At 40.3% G+C, this 19,906-nt stretch overlaps 1 protein-coding gene across 2 annotated transcripts in view; it reads left to right on the forward strand.

Moving 5' to 3' along the window:
- pik3c2a (phosphatidylinositol-4-phosphate 3-kinase, catalytic subunit type 2 alpha) overlaps positions 1 to 19,906 on the forward strand; it is a 41,559-nt gene that overhangs the window by 2,048 nt on the left and 19,605 nt on the right. For both annotated transcript variants that reach the window (XM_085462545.1, XM_085462546.1), the window contains exons 2-4: positions 1,473 to 2,715; positions 15,269 to 15,366; positions 16,650 to 16,810. In XM_085462545.1, the coding sequence (XP_085318671.1) occupies positions 1,555 to 2,715; positions 15,269 to 15,366; positions 16,650 to 16,810 (1,420 nt within the window). In that variant the 5' untranslated portion in view covers positions 1,473 to 1,554. The remainder of the gene's footprint in view (positions 1 to 1,472; positions 2,716 to 15,268; positions 15,367 to 16,649; positions 16,811 to 19,906) is intronic.

Genomic DNA, 19,906 nt, shown 5'->3' on the forward strand with positions numbered 1-19,906 from the left:
TTTTTCTTTCTTGGCTTCTTCTCTAGAATCTTTTTTCCCCTTGTATGTTTAATGATAACGCACATTCCTATCTTAATTCAGCATCTCCTGAATGCAGTCGTTGTTATAATTCTTATAGTGTAGCATCAGTGTAGTGTTGGATCATTCTAGTAAAAAGAAATTAGGTTAATCTATTCTTTATTTTCCTTAGTCTTTTCCCTATGTTGGTTCATCGGCTCAGTCTGCAGTGCAAAACAGTTAAGTAAACCAGAATAGTATTTTTGAACATGCTTTCTCAGATTAAGCTAGTGTTTACATTCAGAATCAGGAAGTAGCTACTATTTAGTGATCAGCGCCCAGTGTGCTAGCAGTTAACATGCTCAGACCTTTTTGATTTATGACTACATAAACAAACACTAAGCTGCATTCTACATTCAGTGCAAAATCAGTTATATCTAAATCGTCTGGCATGTCTGCAGGGAGTTATGACATCAATGGCAGCATGGACCAAAGGATTGTGACACTTTTCATGCATTTAATGTCTCCGAGCTGTTTTCTTGGTAAAGTTGGCACCAACCTATCTAAGTCATTTGCTCAGTGACTGCAGCCACATTGTCACTGCGTGCTGGGGTTTGCACAGCTGAATAAGACAGTCTTGGGCCATGGTGCTAACATAATGCTAACAGATTCAGACAGAGCCAGAGGAAGCGAGAGAGAGAGAGATAGAGAGAGAGCCATTGGGCTGTTTAGCATGCCAAATTCCTCAGCTGCACAATAGTGTTAGGCTAGACTGAGCTCCAGCACAGCCAGCCTTCTCCACCACAATGGGAGGGGAAGCTCAGGAGAGGTTGGTGACGCCTGGGGAGAGAAGGAACTCACTCAACCCCAGGGCTGTGATCGTTCGATGAATGGTTGCTTTGAGTAGGCGCTGTGTCATTTTGGAATCACAAAGCACTCTTTGCAGCAATGTTTTTCACATATTATAGACGTGGGATACTCTTGGTCGTTTCCTGTTGTGGAAGGTTAGCCATAAATAGTTTGGATTTGGGGAAAAAAAGTAAAATGCAAATATTGTTTAGATTTTTGATTATGATCATTTACAAATATTTGTAATGTACACCACATAGAAGTGTATAAAAATATCATTTCTGGCTATGAGTGAGTGAATCAGGTTCATTGTCAGTGTGACAGGCCTATGATGTAGCCCAGGCTAGTTATGTGACCTAATTGATGCCCCTAGCTTCAAAACACACATAAGTAATTATTGGCTCTGCGTATGTGAAACTAGGAGTTGATCAATACAAAAAAAGCATGGTGGGCACACAGTCTCCATTCTATGCAACTACTTGTGGCCCCTGGATATCTGTAGCTTAATGGGTAGAATTATTCAATAATTTTATAGGTTAATATTTCAATTCCTTCTTCCTTGCTTTGATTCTGTTTGACCTCATCCTGTTGTCATAAATAGCTTTTCTCTCTCTTTTTTCTTTTAGGTGTTTAAAACCTTGTTCCTCAACCCTTTGGGCCACGCTGACTTAAAAGCCATCATATTCATGGCACCTTCCACTTGACAGAATGGCCCAGATATCAAGTGGTAATGGGTTCAAGCTGGATGTCCCCCAGCCAAAGGGGGTTGTGGGTAAAGAGGAAGCCCTTCGTATGGAAGAAGAGGCTTTAGCAAAATTGCAAAGGGAGAAGAAACACACTCTTACAGCTACAGCCTCCTCATCTTCCTCTGGAGCAGCATCCTCGTCTTCCTCTAAGCCAAAACCATCTAAATCTACCACTACTGTTCCTCAGCCTTCAACTTATACTAATAGACCGGACAAGGACCTCATTGTTTTCCCAGAGACCAAGAAACAGGCAGAACAGGATACGTTCAGGGATATTGATGTTGAAAAACTGACCAATGAGGAACTCGAAAAGCTCCTACTTGATGAAAACTTTGGAGCTAACAGCTCCAAAGTGTCCCGCCCCTCGTCACTTCTGGGGTTTAACCTCAGTGCCTCCTATCCTGGAGGCCATGCTTGTAGCTCATCTCCTTTCCAGAGCAGCCAGTGGACACCTGCTCTGTCCAATCCATCTAGCTCTGGTGTGTCCACTCCCACCCTTCAGCCCACACCAATGTTCCCATCAGCTCCATTTCCCAAACCAGGAACATTTCAAAATGGATTCACTCCAGCCATGACACCTTTCATGGCCTTGCCGACCATGGCTTTCACTCCCATCCAGCCTGCTGCTGCCATGGTCTTCCCACAGCCAACTGTAGACCCAGAGATGGCTAAGTTGTTTGACAAGATTGCTAGCACCTCAGAATACTTGAAGAATGGTAGATTGGCCAGCACTGATGTTAATTCCTCTCAAGCAGGTATAGCCTCTTTGGCACCAAACCCACCACCACAACAACCGGCAGTTATGGAATCTTCTTCCATCAGCCGTTTTGAATGGCTGGATCTGGACCCACTTACAAAGCGAAAGTCTGAGAATGAGGAAGCACCTCTGGAATCTGTAGATAGTTCACAGACTGTGTCAGGAGCTTCTGCGGGCGATCCCTGGGATGCAGTGCTTGAGACTAAAGGCAACAGTAGTAACAGTAGCAGCAGCCCCAAACTGGAAGGCAGAGTTTCTCACACAGGTCGGTCACAACATAGGCGGGCATCAACAGGAGCGCCCGTCGCTAGGAGTCACTCACTCAACATCCCCGAGACCTCGTCACAGCACAAAACAATCAATCAGGTGGGAACACAGTAAAATTGAAAAGTTTGAATTTTTAATTCACACTAATCATCTTTTTAGTGTTTACACAATTTTATAAAGGAGGAGAAATTTTTATCATTTTATGTCTCAACATGGTTTAGTTGTTTGCCTGTTTAGTCAGGTCACCATCAATTAAATATCAGCAGTTATACTAAGCACTGCTACTCGTCACTTCCAACCATTTACCTTATCCAGACCTTATTTATCATCCACTGTTAGAGTGCTCACAGCATAATTGCAAACGTGCATTTTAGAATGAGTGAGGGTATAAAACAAGTGGTCTTGAAACATTGGTGAGTGAGTGGGCTTAAATATTTTGTTTTAGAGCAGATGATAGCAGATTACCTCGTTCAACCAAAACACCCATGAACATGTTGCTTACAACTGCATCTATATTCCTTATTCATTCACAAGCAAAACATCCTCCTTACTTCTGCTCCCTGTAATTAAGTATTTCATTGTGGTTAGCTGCCCACCGTTTCACCTCACAATTTCCTCACAGCTCCATTTTCTGAATAATTTTGCCGTGCTGGATGGGAGTGATCTAATTTCTCAAAATGATTATTTAGATCATTCATTTGGGACAGTGCTGTGGGCAAGTGGCATGGGTTTTCTCAAATTTTTTTTTTTTTTTTTTGTTAAAACTGAACAACCATCTGTCATCGTTTGGCTTTAGCTCTGAGTTGTGGTTGCGAGACAAGTATTTCTGTACAGAGTAGCATAGCCATACTGAGGCCTACTAGCAAAAATATACATGTGTCATTATATGTTCCTCTTTCTACTCTGAAACGCTCCTACTTTGAAATGAAAATGTTTAATCGGCAGTGCTTTTCAGACATACTGGAATATAAAAAGGTGCTATGGTATGTTTAGTTACTACTGTCTACAGCTGGTAAAAACGAGTAATGTAAATGCAGACAATACACCGATCCTTTTACTCAAATATTGCATTGCTTTACTCACAGTGGTCAAAACCACCTGCAAATCTTGATTCTTAAAAAAAAAAATTTATTTAGACAAAGCTCCCACTTCCTGGTCATTGTGTTTCAGTGTGTCAGTACCAAACAATGGGTCTTGGGTGCCTTTGTCACACCAGGATATATAGAGAGTATCATACCCCCCCCCCCCCCCCCCTTTTTTTTTTATTTTTTATTTTATTTAAGGATTTCACACATAATTTGGCATGGTTAAATGTTTTTTTTTAAGTGTGTACTTAGGACATACAGACATACCTTGCCTTTTATCAAAGGCAGCTTGTATACAGTTCATTCCACAGTTGATCTCTTTTTGCTCAGGAGGATAAAACGGTGGTTGCTTGCTTACTCTTGCATGTATATTAGGCCTAGGGTCAAGCATGTGGTGAGTCTACTGTGCCGTGTAACTTGAGCCTTTAAAGCTTAGCCTACTACAGATATGTCCCTCTACACTCTGTTTTTATCTGCTTCAATCTTGTCTGCTCTCTTTGTGTATGTGAGGCGATGATGATGTGTGTACTTGCTATCTCTCCTTGTTCAATCTGCTTGCTTGCTTGTTGGTGCCCGTGCTGTTATAAACAGGAACAAGTCTTCACAGATCCCCAGTGCCCTACAGCAGCAACAGAATGACCTAACAGATTGCCCTCTTGGCTTGCTATGCCAGCTCCACTCGTTTACACTCACTAGGGAGAACTGCTTAGCTACTGTGTTCTGAGCATGTAATGAAAACAAATTGGCTTACATTTCCCATCTTCCAGTTTTTTTTGTTTTTTCATTTACTTTTTTTCATTTTCTTTAAATGTATTTTGACACAGAAAGTGGCTAGCTAGCTTCTTTTTTTTTTACTCCTCCTTTATTCACAAGATAACACCACAGCAGGTGACTCTTGGTTTAGGTATTTGTGTCTTCTCACATGTCAGGTGAATGTATAAACCTCTTTATTATTGAGCCACCAATAAAGAAAGTAGCTAGAAGACAAACAGAAAACAGTGAGGCTATAGTCTGTAAGACATGAACAAGAACTTAGTAGTGAAACTAGACTTCAAACCACATTGTGCAGGAATTGCTAAACCATGTCTGAGACTGCACACTAGGGTGTAAATTTCCTCCACACCATGCATGCAAATCCTGTCTAAGACTTTTTCATTTTTTTTAAAGTTAGTAATAATATTTTTTAAGTCAGTGATGATAATAATGAGGGTTTATTTGTATAGCACTTATCAAACCAGTATTGTAAAATGTTTCGTCAACATTGTTGTGTTTGTTGGGGAGAAAACTTACAAACATACAGTACAGCACTTCAGAGTCACACTGCTAGCGATCGAAGATTTATGCAAGTTTGACAAGCTGAATGCATTCTGTACTGTATAGGAGACACGGTAGGAGTTTTATTGACAATGGTCTACAGCCAATCAGGATGCAGAACATAATGCACTGTCAAAAAAACCCAAAAAACGGAAAATTGCACCAAAAGAAGTCAGTGAAACAGAGAGGTTGTGAAAGGTGAACCGCGTTATAGCGAGGGACCACTGTAAACTCATTTTTTATTGGGAGTGGTTGACCTTGTTTATATTGTTCATTTGGACAACTGGATGCTAGATAACTTACCGACAAATAGACAATAATATGATGTAATGAACTTACCATCAATAAGTATCTGTTATGACAGAAAACATCTACAGTATAGCCCGTACACAGTACACATATTAAACACAGCCCTACCTCTAAAGCTTCAATAGCACAGCAACATATATTGAAATATATGGTTTCACTTGCTTTGTGATTGTCAGTGCTCTGTTTTAATGTTGTTTATGAGCTGAATTTATACCAGCAAATGTCAGAAATCACAAGACATTCCCAAGATTATTGTTTGAATGTCTTTAAGTTAGCCTGTGGTTGCCAGCCCTTGTTATATCTGGCAAGAATGTATTATAAGATGCGGTCGTGTGGGCAGATGGGGTGTAAGATGGAACAAATGTGCTTGAACTTGAAGACTTTGAGTCAGAATCAAGCGATCGGCTGTTGTGTCTGCCCCTGTTTCCTTTTCTACTACACTGCCCCTACCCTTTGTCTTGTGTTGTCTTCTGTCTTTCCTTTTTCATTCTGTCATTTTTATTTGTCTCTGGCTTGTTGTGTCCTTGCATTCTTTCAGTATGTTACTTCTTACTGGTGTCAATTTCATTCCTTTCAATTTCTTATAGTTTTCAGTCTGTTAAATAACTGATGGCTTACAGTGCTCAGCTATGATTTCTTAGTTTAGCTTTTTAGGATCAAATGTGTAAATTAATGGTAATCAGCAAAGTAATTTCTCTTTCTTTAGAACCGGTGATACACCCTAAAGCATCAGTGTCTGTTCAGGCCTTGCATTTGCTTTTTGCAAAGGGGCCCTGAAATGCATCATTCTTCAAGGGTATTGAGGCCATATACATTTTCATTAGCTGTATGCATAAATTGTCTGAAATGAGGCTAACTCATAACTCTACAGAGAATTGAAAGATGTACGAAAGATTTGTTTTAAAAAACCATTAGCCTGTATGTTGCCTAAATAACTCAGTTTTCAGTATTATAACTGATAATGAACAGTATGACTATTGTTAGTAGATAATATTAAATTTAGGGGAGTAGTGTTAAATTACACAAACACTTCTGGTCTTTCAGTGCAGGTTAGTTAAGCATGTGTGCGGCTGTTTGCTCATGCTCTTGTTATTAAAAAGACTTGCAGGGAGATTTATCTCCACAGGCCATTTTTATCTGAATGTGAGTTGTGAAAGAAGATCGCAATGCGTGGTGTGTATTGAAGCCTACACTGTACCCTTTTTTTTTTTTTTTTTTCCTCTTTTTGTTAAATCTATCACACAGACAAATCTTTTCTTCCCCCACATATCTAAAGGCTCGCACAACCTATTTTACTTCTCTCACACCTCCACACTGCCACATTTTCTCTTATTATTGTCTAATTATACATTGTGAATAAGTGTAGTGAAGTGCTAAAGTGCATTTAAGACTTAATTTTCTTTTCCAACCAAATGCATTATTAGAAGATGTTGCAGTGCTGGGATGTGATGTGCATTCCAGTTAAATATCTGACTCACTGGGAAACAGCTGTCTGTCTTCTAACCTTTGAACTTCCTTACTGGTACAAAAGAAGAGTATTGTGGAAGAGTAATTAAGCAATTAGAAGGGAGATACTAATGCACACAATAATAATCCTGCTAACAGATGTAAGAGAAATTAGGAAATGTTTCGGACAAAGTCCTTTTTCCAGTTACGAATATGTCACAGTCTCTGCTTCATGAAGACTTTGTTCATTAAGATACTGTTTGTTTGGGGTTTTTAAGCTAGGTGTTTCAGTTTATTACAGGAAGTATGACTTCGATAGACACTGGTCACTTCCTTATTGAAAGAAGAAGTAGATTTGTGTTCTCGAAGCCATTTGTTCCTCTGATGTAAAGCTCAGCATTTCTTGTTGAAACAGCCTCCAAATTGTTAAAGACTTTCTTGTATGTGAAGCTCAAACATTTTAGCTTAATGGAAGCTGCTTGTATACACAACCCATTAAAAGGAAGCAATATCCTATCAGTAATTGCTCGAACTCTGTGAAAGCCTCACTTACCCTTCCTTATGTTAATTTATATTGGAATATAAAACCTAGACAATACCAAGAACTAGAGAGTTTGGAATATTGGTGGCACTTGGTTTAAAGTATGTAAATATGTGTTTGTTTGCCAGAGGAATTATATCGTATCTCCCACAGCTCAGAGGATGGGATCTGTGTGCCAGGTTACTCACTACCTTCCTCCTAGTTCCATCTTTAAAAACTTGGGTGTGGGTTTGCCAATTGATTTTCTTGACATTGGCAAGAAAATTTATCCTTAGATCTACACTTCAGGTAAATACCAGGAAGAGAGGTGAAGGGGTAAAATAGTGTTAAAGATATTTTTTTTACACCTGACCTCAACTCAGACTCAGGGCAATAAGTCTTCTAGGAAGACAAACTTTCTGTGAGCATCTCTTGAGTGTATTTCCAGACAAGCACACCTGGGAGTCTGGAATGGTTTTCCATGTTTCAACATGTTGGCAGTAAGTCAGACTGTCTCTGTTTTTACACCTTGGCCTTTGCCGATGACTAATGTAGTTCTATTTTGCCCTCCATGTTGAATCGCGGTCATTTGCAGGTTAAATATTAATTATTCAATATTTTTTCTATTCTGACACAATCTGAAGTTTGAATTGGCCAGCCTTTTTTTTTTTTTGCTAAGCAGTTTCAAGTTACTCTGTAACTTCTCAAAACTTTATGGCTGGTCAGATATCCATATTTGCCAAATACTATTTGTGTGCAGGTTTCATGTTGACAGTCTAGGGTAATTCTCATTTGGCTTGCACATAGAGGTAAGGACTTATCTGGTGTCTAGATACACACTGTAACTCAATGCTGATGCTGGGCATGGAATTACTGCCAGCCACCAGCTGAAACTGTACTGCCACTTTGTTCAGTTAGAAACAAGCATGAACAGACTGCATATGTAGTATACACGCACATGGTCCTTCATTCATGCACTTAAGAAATTAGCTTTTCCTTTCTTAGTTATTTATTGCTCATGGTTAAATGATAATATAATTTTATTTATTTATTTATTTATTTTATTTTCCTTGTGCTACATTTCAGCTCATTTCTGTATGGGATCAGCATGCCAAATTAAATTTTGAAGGGAAGGGCAAGTCCTACAGTCATTCCACAAGTGAAAGTGTGAATAGTTGCTCTCAGCAGCTGGACAAAAAAGCAAAAAAAAAAAATATGTGAGGGTTGCATCAATTGTGAAATTCTGGGCCAATACCACTCCAGTTGGACACTTAACACTCTCCTGGCTACTCTGTCAGAACTATCAAAATGAAGATCAGATTATTAGAAATGGCTAAACATATACAAATGTTAGGGATTTTTTTTGTTTTATTTTTTCCTGAGCCTTTTCACACTCTTTATGTTTGTCACTAAACATCTTTCAAATGCTAATATCTGTGGCACTTTGCTGCGCAAAAACACGATGCCAGATTAGTATACGGAGTATGGCAAATGTTAGCAGTGCTAGCACAATCTATTCTCTTTTCTGGTAGGTTAGCATCTATATGTTTGTTCAGGATGTGGTTATGTCATTTTAATGTGACACGGCCTCTAGACAGCTGACATACTTTTCTAGGTCTAAGTGCTGTAAGGCCGCACTATTCTGCAGTGGGTTTTATCTGTCTTACTCTAAACATCACAATGGTGCAACAGGGGGCTGTCATTTGTTGCATGTATCAGGTGGCTGTTTCTGCACACCTTAACTACACCACCTGGTTATATGCTAACCAGTGGTATCCCATTGGTGCTGGCTTTTATCACTGCATAACTTGGTAACCAGTTATTTCATCTGTCAACACTACACATCACATTTGTCGTTGACATGCTATGGTTTCTAATTGTCAGATCCATGCTAGTCTTTTTCTGTCTGTCCACCCTTGAGAATGAATTGTTCTAAAAGTGTTTCAGCATTTCACATGTTCATTGAACATTCAACCAGTGTGAAATCAATGTGGTACAGCACATAAATATGGGTCATCTTATTTGCCATTTGCCTGAATGCTAATATTAGTCAACTAGGCCAGAAGTAGTTGGTACTGTTTATCAAGTTTATCTTTATCCTAAAATAAAATAAAAAATTAGTAAATGTAAGTAAATGTTTGATTGTGACTCAAGGCAGACTTTCAAGTACTCTTTTCCTGAAGGCATTCGTCAACATCACCTAAACTACAAATTGTGACAGCGGAAAGGTGTGGATGTTGGAGGTAAAGCTGCATTTTGACTGTCTGACAAGAACTTAGTTAAAGTGCTCTGATACATTTAGGCCATGTGTCTCGCATGCCTTAGATGGCTGCTCATCTTCAGAAATAACTCTGGTCAGTCACTGTCTTAATGTTGGTAAAACGTGGATAGATTCAAGCCCTTAGGTCACAGGTGTCGAACTCCAGGCCTCGAGAGCCGGTGTCCTGCAGGTTTTAGATGCGTCCTTGATTCCTTCGCACCTGATTTAAATGGCTAAATTACCTTCTCAACATGTCTTGAAGTTCTCCAGAGGCCTGGTAATGAGCTAATCATTTGTTTCAGGTGTCCTGATCCAGGGTGAGATCTAAAACTTGCAGGACACCGGCCCTCGAGGCCTGGAGTTCGACACCCCTGCCGTAGGTGTTCTCTTTAAACAATTGCTGAGGAAGATATTACTGAAATTTTATGTCTTTCAGTGTTATTTAGTATGCCTGTGTTGTATAACTGTTGTATATAACCCCAGGAAAAAGACAGATAATTTTACATCTATGTCATTTTGATTAAGCAGGAGTCTTGTGTTTTATAATTGATGTGTCTCAGTCTGAAGCGGAATGTGGCCAACTAACTGATGCGTGACATCAAGGACAAACAAGCCTGTCTCCCCGAACTGAATCGAGCCAATAGGGACATTTTTCAGGATGGTTATATTTTCTACCTTTTCCAAACCTCTCAGCAGGTTTGGAAAGTTATGAGAAATAATTTGTGACAAGTTTCAGTCTTTTTGTCTGTTAGCTGGAAGAAATTCTCACCAAAGTTGGGTTTCAGAAAAAAACATATTCATGTAATTTTTCAGCCTTTGTGCACCAAAATAAAGATCTGTCCTGCAAGTCTGTAAAGTGGTAAGCTTGACAACAGTTAGTAGTGCCTTTCTGAGAGTGTTTGAGTGTTACCTGTGACCACATTTGTGGCTATGTTGGCGCCCCTCAAGCACAGGCAGACATCGCAGTAGCCATTGTTTTTGAATGCAGAACTTTTTTCTGTTCTTTGGCTTAGTTGGTCAATCCTTAACTATATCTTGTCATGAGTACATGTAAACAAATTGCCAGAAATAAAATAACATTACAAAGATGTCTTTTATCTTTTATTAAAAACACACACACAATAAGAGGGATGAGAGAATGAGAAGGGCGTTGACTGAGAGGGAAAGCCAAAGAAAGCTCCTGAATTACGAATGGCTGATGAAGAGAGTAAAAGTGTAGGTGGGAAAATGACAACTGAACCAGTAGAAAAGAAAAAAGACTGCTTCTTTCAACTGCAGTGGTTAATGCAGTACTTGTGATTGCATTGTGATGAAAAGGGAATGCTTTGTGTGTTGTAGAAAACTCTCTAAACTAGAGACACATTACAATGAAACAAAGTATTGGATAACGGAGAATGTTGCTGTTGGAATTTCTCCGTCCATGAGTGTGCTAGGGAATGAGCAGGAAGGTTCTTTCAGACAGAGACACTAAATTGTAGTGCAGAATCTATGGTTATGCCATTCAGGTGGACTTCAAAGAAGTCATTATTCATGGTGTTCATGTACACAGCAGAGTATAATCCCAACATCAGCAGAAGCTGGCTGTCATCTTGCTTGTACTTTGACTTTTCCTCTCTTTGAAAGCAACAGTGAAGGTCAGCAGTTTCAAAGGGAGTGGTTCACATAAGCTACTTAAGTGGCTAACATCGCAGATCACAACATTCTCTGTGGATACCATTGCTCCCCTGTACTATTGGATATATATTACTTTTCTAGTCACCAGTTAGCCTAAAATGACTGTCCTGGAATATGTGTGAGGAAGTCAGTTGCCAGAAAAATCCCATATGGGCACTTGAAAAACATACAAATTATGCTCTGAAAAGTCTGACCTGATGAAGGTATTTGAACTTCTCGCTGTGAGACAACGCTGGTAACCAATGTTGTTGAAAATCTCCTTTTGAAGCTGGAGAAAACTCGACTTATCCCAGCTCCTTTTCAGCTGGCAAAAACAAACGTGCCTTTCTTTTCTTTTTTCGTTCTTAAGACGTTACCTATATTGTCAGCCATTGTTTATGGCGAAGGGTCATGGGATCCATGACCTTTTTAATATTAAAGTTTTTTCATTTTTATGTAGTATCCACTCACCATCAATGCATACATCATTCAAAACTAGGTTATGCAAATAAAGCTAGCATGCAAGGTTGAATAATACCATGCTGTACTAGAAGGAAAGGGTGTTTGACTAGTTTGTGTACTGGTGCATTCATTGGAGAAATTTGGTAACACCAGTATACTTGTGGAAAATTTGGTCTTTAGTAAGAATCTGAGATGAAAGTAATTGTTCAAGACATGACTGATAGGTTTGATGTGACCAGTCCCACAGCATACTCTCTGTGTCCTTTAAGGCCAGCCACCATGACGATCATAATCTGTTGTACTCAGACTGTAAAACCAGAAACACAATGTCATCACACATCACAGTAAACGGAGGCGGAGCGTTAAAGACTAATCAGCTCGTGAAGCATACGAAGCCATTCCCATGACTCTGGACACCAGGATCTCTCAGTCTGGGTCTAACAAAATTGATCAACCAAAACAAAGACTGGCCTGTCTCACTGTACAGCCCGGTGTGTGTGTGTGTGTGTGTGTGTGTGTGTGTGAGAGATGTACTATGCCTGTCAGCTCACACGACCTCATTGGATTATCTGCTCATGTTTGTTTTTGGTGCAGCAATCCTGCTCCAAACATAAACACTTCAAATATCCTCTACTGGTCTCATTCTTTGCTGGGTTTCTGAGGTTTACTTTGTTCCTTTCCTCGCATTTTCTTCCTTTTGCAATTTTGATCCTGTTTTTTGGGTTTATTTTGTTTTTTAGTTTCATTCTCTTTTTTGTTTGATACCTTTCTCTCTCTCACTCTGTTTGTCCTGTATGTATTTATTGATTTTTTTTTTTGTTTGTTTGCTGTTTAAAACTTTTTCCCCCTTCGAACCGAGATTCCTTCACGTATGCGGAAAGTAAAACATATGAAAATGTGATCACTCAGTACTTTTCGGGTTACAGAATTGACCCTTATTTATTTATTTATTTATTTAGTCAACCTTGATAATTATGTTTTGTTCAGACATACCATGTTGACAGATTTGCTACTATTCTCCAGTAGAGTAATGTGTAGATGATAATACGGTATTTAAGACAAAGTTTGACACCAAAAAAACTGCAGGGCAGAAACCCACTCTACTTCATCCCTGCAGGGATTTTCGGTCCCAAATTTTGGCCTTGGGTCCTCTACCCGAGACCTGGGAGCTTGATGGTCCTGCACAGTATCTTTACAGAGGTCTCAGAGGTTGTTCCTGGGATCTGTTGGAGGCACTTGCCTATCTTGGGAGTCATTGCACCGAGTGCTCCGATTACCACTGGGAGCACTGTTGCCTTCCCCCTCCACATCTTCTCGAGCTCTTCTCTAAGCCCTTCATACTTCTCCAACTTCTTATGTTCCTTCTTCCTGATGTTGGTGTCATTTGGTATCGCTTCGCTCTATCACTACAGCCATCTTCCTCTGTTTGTCTACCACCACTTTGTCCGGTTGGGTAACCATCACCAATTTTCCGTCTGTATCTGGAAGTCCCACAGGATCTTAGCTGGGTCATTTTGGACCACCTTAGGGGGCGTATCTCATTTTGATCTCAGTCCTTCCAGGCCATATTTGGCACAGATGTCTCTGTATACTATGCCGGCCACTTGCATTCCATGTATGTCCTGCCAGCTAGCATCTTGCACCTTGCTGTTATGTGCAGGACTCTCTCAGGGGCAACTTTACACAGCCTGCACCTGGGGTCTTGCCGTGTGTGGTAGACCCCAGCCTCTATGGATCTTGTGCCCAGAGCTTGTTCCTGTATTGCCATGATTAGTGCCTCTGTGCTGTCTTTCAGTCCAGCTTTGTCCAGCCACTGGTAGGATTTCTGGATGTCAGCTACCTCCTCTATCTGCCGGTGGTACATACCGTGCAGGGGCCTGTCCTTCCATGATGGTTCCTCCCCTTGATCCTCTTCTTTCTTGGGTTTCTGCTGCCTGTATTCACTAAGCACATGGTCAGTTGTGACAATCTTCCTGATGTACTCCTGGATGTTTGTTGTCTCATCCTAGACAATGATTGTGATACTCACAAGTCCCCAACCCCTCTCTCCTTCCACTTAGTGTACAGCCTCAGGGTGCTGGATTTGGGGTGGAAACCCTCTGTGCATGGTCAGGAGCTTCCTTGTCTTGATGTCAGTGGTTTCCATCTCCTCCTTTGGCCAGCCTATTATCCCAGCAGCGTACCTGATCACCGGCAGGGTGTAGGTGTTGATGATCTTGTTCTTACCATTCAGGTGACTCCTCAGGACTTGCCTGACCCACTGCAGGTACTTGGTGGTTGCAGCTTTCCTAGCAGCCTCTTAGTGGTTCTCATTTGCATGTGGGATCCCCAGGTACTTGTAGCTGTCCTCAATGTCTGCAATGTTGCCTTCCGGTAGTGCAATCCAGTCAGTTCTGACTACGTTCCATCTCTTTGTTACCGTATGTTTGTTTGTTATTATTTTTGCTCGTTTATATGTTCATTAATTTTTTAATTTGCATTGTTTAATTATTCAGTCATTACACAAGTCTTGTGTGATGACTTCCATAAAACCCACAAGACTTGATCCAGGAGCAGCTCAAGAAAATCTGAAAAAAAATTCCCATAAAAGGAATTGTGTGGGTTAAATTAGCAGGACATTACAAGCTGTAAAAAGAAAAAAAAAGCTAATTGTTCAGTTTTATTGTCATCAAAACATAGAAGCTCAGCTCCATACTCCCCACCAAGCTCCTCAAAAAACTGGATTCAGAATTCCTCAGAAGTCTCTGAATGGAGAACCAAACTCTTATTATGGCATTTAAGATATTTCTTTCATCCCTTTTCTTTCTTTCCCTTCCCACAGTCCTCAGACTTCTTTGGGAATTATGTCAGAGTCACAGATTTCCAACGCATGACTGAGCACTTTATTTAGACCGCCTAGAGCCTAGCACCGGAAGGGGCAGGACCCTTTCACTTCTCATTTCCTGTACCACAGGAAGTGCATTCCTCAGCTGCTGGCAGTCGAACCACAGTTAAGAGCACAGTGTAACTGTGAGTTCCCGGCACTGGGCCAGCCTCCAGGAATCTTGGAGTAACTCCCAGTGGGCTGTCTCAGGATTTGGGCTGTGAGTGACAGAGCTGGATCAAGACAAATTTAGAACTCTCACTTCTTAAAATTATTTTGAGATTAAAAAAGAAAAAAATTGTGTGTAAGAAATATCCAGTTCAGCTGTTGTCATGTTTATTTTGACTTGAACCAAACTACTGCTTGACCATAGGTTAAGAGGCAGCAGCATAAAATAGCTGGGAAACTATATAGGCATCAAGCTTTTGCCATTGCTGACATGTTCATTCCCTGTAGGATTCATAGCTCTGAGCTGTCTTTAATCAAACTGCCCTTTCAATAGTCCACCACCAACAATCAACACAAATCACCGTGAAGACCTTTAGCATTGCTAAACCTTAGCACCTTTACACTGATATATGGAGATTTTAATTGAACGTACTAAAAGCGAATGCCACTGAAGCCATACCCCCGCTGCTTTCTTTGTGCCCTGCTTGTCTTTTGAAATATGTAGGTAGGTTATTCATGTTTTATTCTAGTTCTCTGACTCGGTATCTACATGTTTGACTGTGCTCCTGTAGGAGAAGGGAAAAGGAAACGCTCTGGTAAAGAATGACGCCCTGGAAGAACAGGATGCACAGAACCTGGAGATCGTTGCCTTCTGTGAAGACATAGCATCGTAAGAACCCTCTTCTTGCCATTGCCTTTCTTATATGCTTAAATATAAACATGAAACAATTTATTAAACCGCTCACAAAGTCACGTTTCACATACCACAGGATCTTCACAAGTTGGAGCCATTAGTTCTACTGATAAGTTAAAACGGTGTAAATGATGGATGTAGAGAAATGTATGAATGTAGGGAGATGTTACTCGTTTGCAGTCTCAGTTCTTCGCCATATTGGTTTTCAGAGCAAAAGAATCACTATCTTTGGATGAAAGAGTGGAGCCACAAGTCAATAGTTAAGTTTAAGGGGAGTCCTTGTAGGCTACTGCTACTTTTGTCGAGACACCTGTCTGTTGAAGGATCCATTCACCCTCCTCATAGTTTTTATAAATGAAACGATCCACAGTGGCCAAAGGCTTCTTTTTTTTTGTTCCAGGCTATAAATACACATTTTTAGTTAGGCATGTGGGATTCTGTCAATTTTAAGATAGTCTTAAGTGACATTTACACTAACTGCAGTTTTTTGCCCTTGGATGTTGGTTTCATTTTTTTTTTTTTTTTTTGATCCAAAGGCTGCCCCTTTAGTGCGGCCTGTAGGCAGTGAAGCACACAGCCACAGAAATTACTTTTAGTTGGTTGTAACTGCCTAAAAAGATGCTTTTACCAAATATAGAATTTCATGCATGCATTTGCTTAATTGCATGGTTTCAATTCTCTTCATTGCTTGAGGCTGTACAGAATTTCTCACTCCGGTAGTTATTTTGGGTGGAGTAAAGATGACGCTCTGCTTGGAGAATCCATTTTCATTGTGTTAATAAAGTCAACACCCACTGTCGTTTGCCAAACAACTTCCCTGCATGCTTGTGGGTCAACAAATGGTTTGCATGGATTCTGTTGAGAGAACATGGTGGGGGGGTAGGGGGGGCATTTTCATAACATTGTCGGTCAACATCAGACACTTACAGATGACTAATTTGAGGCCTTATGGAAGCTTCTTGGGACTGGAGAGTAATTGGTTTTCAGTGATTTTATAGGATCTTTTCCATGTGTGTAATCATAATGTGCTATTCAGATTTGCTCTCCTTTCTCCCCTCCATCCATTTTTCCTGTTACACTGCCCATCCTGCATTTAGTAGTCTCATCCAAGCCAGCTGATTCATATGCTTGGCTTGCCTTGGCTTCCCCTAATGTATTTTCACTGGCCAAGTAGACCAAAATATGAATAGCAGAAAGTGCTGTACGTTTGTATTCTGATTTTTTTTTCTTTATTAACATTTTTATTCTCCCCCTACCAGCCTACGTTCCAAATTCCCTCATGATGACATTGCAACCAACCCTGGCTTCGTCCTTAGCCCTGTCATTACCCAGAGAAATGGTGGTGGTGATAATAGCTGTTCTGTCAAGGTTTCTATCGAAATCTCTGATTCTCAGCAGCCTGTAACCTTCACCTGTGACGGTAAGCATCTGAACAAAGTCAGAAATTGTCTGTTCTATGAGCCGTGTTTCAATCAGTTCTTTACAGGATGAAAGGACAGAATATGTGCTTGATACGTCACGTGATACAAATGCCACTATGAAGGAACCAAAGAGGTGTCAAGTTTGTTTTAGCTTATTTGTTGGATGCACCCCTATTTGATCTCAAACTGTTCTAAAATTGTTGCATAATAACCTGTTAAGAAGCCCAAAGAGTTTGCTGTTGGTGCAAAAGAACAAAAACAAAAAAACTACTGTCATAAATCCAATTTATACACTCGCACATCTCCTTACTGCAGGGGGTCCATAGGCAATGTCTTTGTTAGTCAGAAAGCTGAAAAACTGGTGATGATTCAAACCTGTGGTTCAGACTCTTCAGACAATTGCTTGATCCATTCTTAGCGACTTTCAAAACAGTGCTTCCTGGTGCAAAATGCCAAATTCCTGTACGGATGGGACACCACGTGAATTGGCTAAAAAGGAAACTTGTGCCTCTTTGCCTTTAAGAGCGAGCAGCTCCAATTTCAGATAAGAGAGCTCTGAAGGAGGAAACAACATTCACAGTTGCCAAACTCTTCGCACACACATTTTTCTTTTCATTTTTTTTCTGTCGTGGGAATTATATTATGTTCCTTTTCCACACAGATAAAGGTTTGTGCCCTCACCATTCAGTAGCCATGTTGGGCAAAAGGAAGTGGAGTTAGTTTTTGTTGTGTTTTTTTTCCCTCCTCAAGGTCCTATTAAGGATTTTGGTTTAGTTCCCTGTTTATTTGGGGAGCTGTAATTGGCTAACCCCTCCTTATTCACATACAAATCTACAACCGCTCTGACTGACATGTCTTTAAGGATCTGAAGCCAAACACACTGGAGGCTGTCAGGCAGTCCACTGCGCTCTTTTGTTGGACATGTTATTCCAACTGTGTGACCAAATTCACCACTGTCTGGGTCTTTGAGGATCAGTGTGTCTGTGTGTGAGTGTATATCTAGATTATTTTGCATCTTACTGTCTGTGTCCATACCCGAAAAAAAACCATGATGCTTGTTTCGTTTTAACACCAAACATATTTTCTTAGACATAGACAAGTTCTCAGGCCTTAGTGTGTACATATATATTACTTATGACATAGGCACCACTCTGAAAAGCCCAGTTCAAAATCAAAAAACCTATGAGAAATGTATTTAATACTTTTTTGCTTTTTGTAGGTTCCTGCTTCTTATCATAGTTTACATTGTCTTCCCAGTCACTTTCTAAATAGGGTTCTTTTGTCCATGAGTGATGTCTTTTTCATTAGTTCAACTCAAAGCTAACCCTAAACCTTTCTCAGTGTTGCTCTTCATTCACCCACTTTTTGGTCTTGTCCTTTTTTCAGAAACTACAAATTAAAAATGCCACATGAGAAATTTTTCCCATCTACTCTGCACCTTCTTGTCTCCATCTTTTTCAGTTTTTTCTTTTCTTCACACATTCTATTTGATCTTCATCTTCTCTTATTTATCACCCAGTAGCTCATCTTTTATCTGTTGTGGAAGCCTCAAAATTTTGTGACTTTGTTAGTGGTGCATCCACTTGCAGCTGATTTTCTTATTATAAATGAGAGTGTATTTTATTAAAAACAATGTTTGTGCCCTTCTGAAATCTTTGACTGTGCTCATATTGTAGAGAATAGGTCGACAGAGAAATAACTGATTGTTGTAAAGTTTGGCTGTGAACTGCTGCTGCCTTCTCAGGGATTCCTTACATACTGTGGCTGAAGAGGGAAGATGGAAGAGAGTGAGAAGGGGAGGAAGCAATACATTTAAGAATTACAAAAGAGGATGGAGCAAAAAATGTGACAAGCTAAAGGGAGTAAAGAGATGATTTATAAAGGAGAGAAACCAAAGAATGATATTTATGAAGAAACTCTGTGCCAAAGGTACAGACTTCGCGTAAGAGAATGAGAATTGCTTGAAGTGAGAAGTAAATGTGTAGAGAATGACAGAAGTGAAATTCTAAGACCCGGGTTGTCGTCTGCTGCTGGGAGGGTGTTGGAGAGGCGACAACACCATGTTTCTTAAATCTTTCACCTACAAAAAAAAAACCTCTGTCAGAAAGAACTTTTAATAGGTAACGTCTAACTAAACTAAAATGCAGAAATCAAACTGGCTGTGGCTGGAATGGGAATTGGCACCTAGAAGTCTAAGCCCATAGTACTCAACCGGAAAAGGGTGGAGTACCCACTTGGAGTTGGGAATAAGTTGCCAAGTGTAGTTTAAGTATCTCAGGGTCTTGTTCAAGAGGAAGGGAAGAAGGAGCAAGAGATTTACAAATCGATTGGTGCAGCATCTGCAGTAATGAGTGCGATGTACCGGTCTGCTGTGGTGAATTGATGCTATAGATGTACTCTTCAATCTGCATTCCCACCCTCACTTTTGGCCACGGCCCGTGGATAGTGACTGAAAGAATAAGAGCGTGGATACAAGCAACGGAAACTGGTTTCCTCTGAAAGCTGTCAGGGCTCTCCAGTTGAGGTTGTTTGGCCCTCTGCCTAGGATGCCTCCTAGGTCAGGTGTGTTAGGCATGTCCCACTGAAATGAGGCCCTGGGTTAGACCCAGGACACACTGGTGACATTACATTTCTCAGCTGGCTTGAGAATGCCATGGTGTTCGCCCCATAATAGCTACAGGAGGTGGCTGTGGAGATGGGCAGTCTGGAGGTCTTCTTAGGCTGCTACCCCCATGGGACGGATGGATGGCCTGAAATTCTTAGTATCATAGAATCACTAATACAGTATGCTTTAATTATCAACTTTAAACTCTTCCACTTTCTGTTATGTTTTAGCATGGTACTTTTCTTCTTATTGTGGTTTTCCCTTTGCTGTTGTGGGCCTCTTTTTCTTTTTTTTTCTTCTTCTTTTTTTCCCCCTCTTTGATTCTCTCTGACAATTGGACTTGTTACAAAAATATAAATCTCTATTTCCTCTCTTCACACCTTTCCGATCTTTGCCTTGTAGATTTAACAAGTGTAGAGTGACTTCTGACCCTCTTACTCGGATTCTACATAAAAGGGATTTGACATGCACTGTAACAAAAAGTAACTTT

Source organism: Copadichromis virginalis, linkage group LG7, assembly GCF_057382275.1.
Source record: "Copadichromis virginalis isolate Kocher_CV1m ecotype Utaka linkage group LG7, C_Virginalis_male_GT1.1, whole genome shotgun sequence".
In the NCBI taxonomy this organism is placed as follows: domain Eukaryota; kingdom Metazoa; phylum Chordata; class Actinopteri; order Cichliformes; family Cichlidae; genus Copadichromis; species Copadichromis virginalis.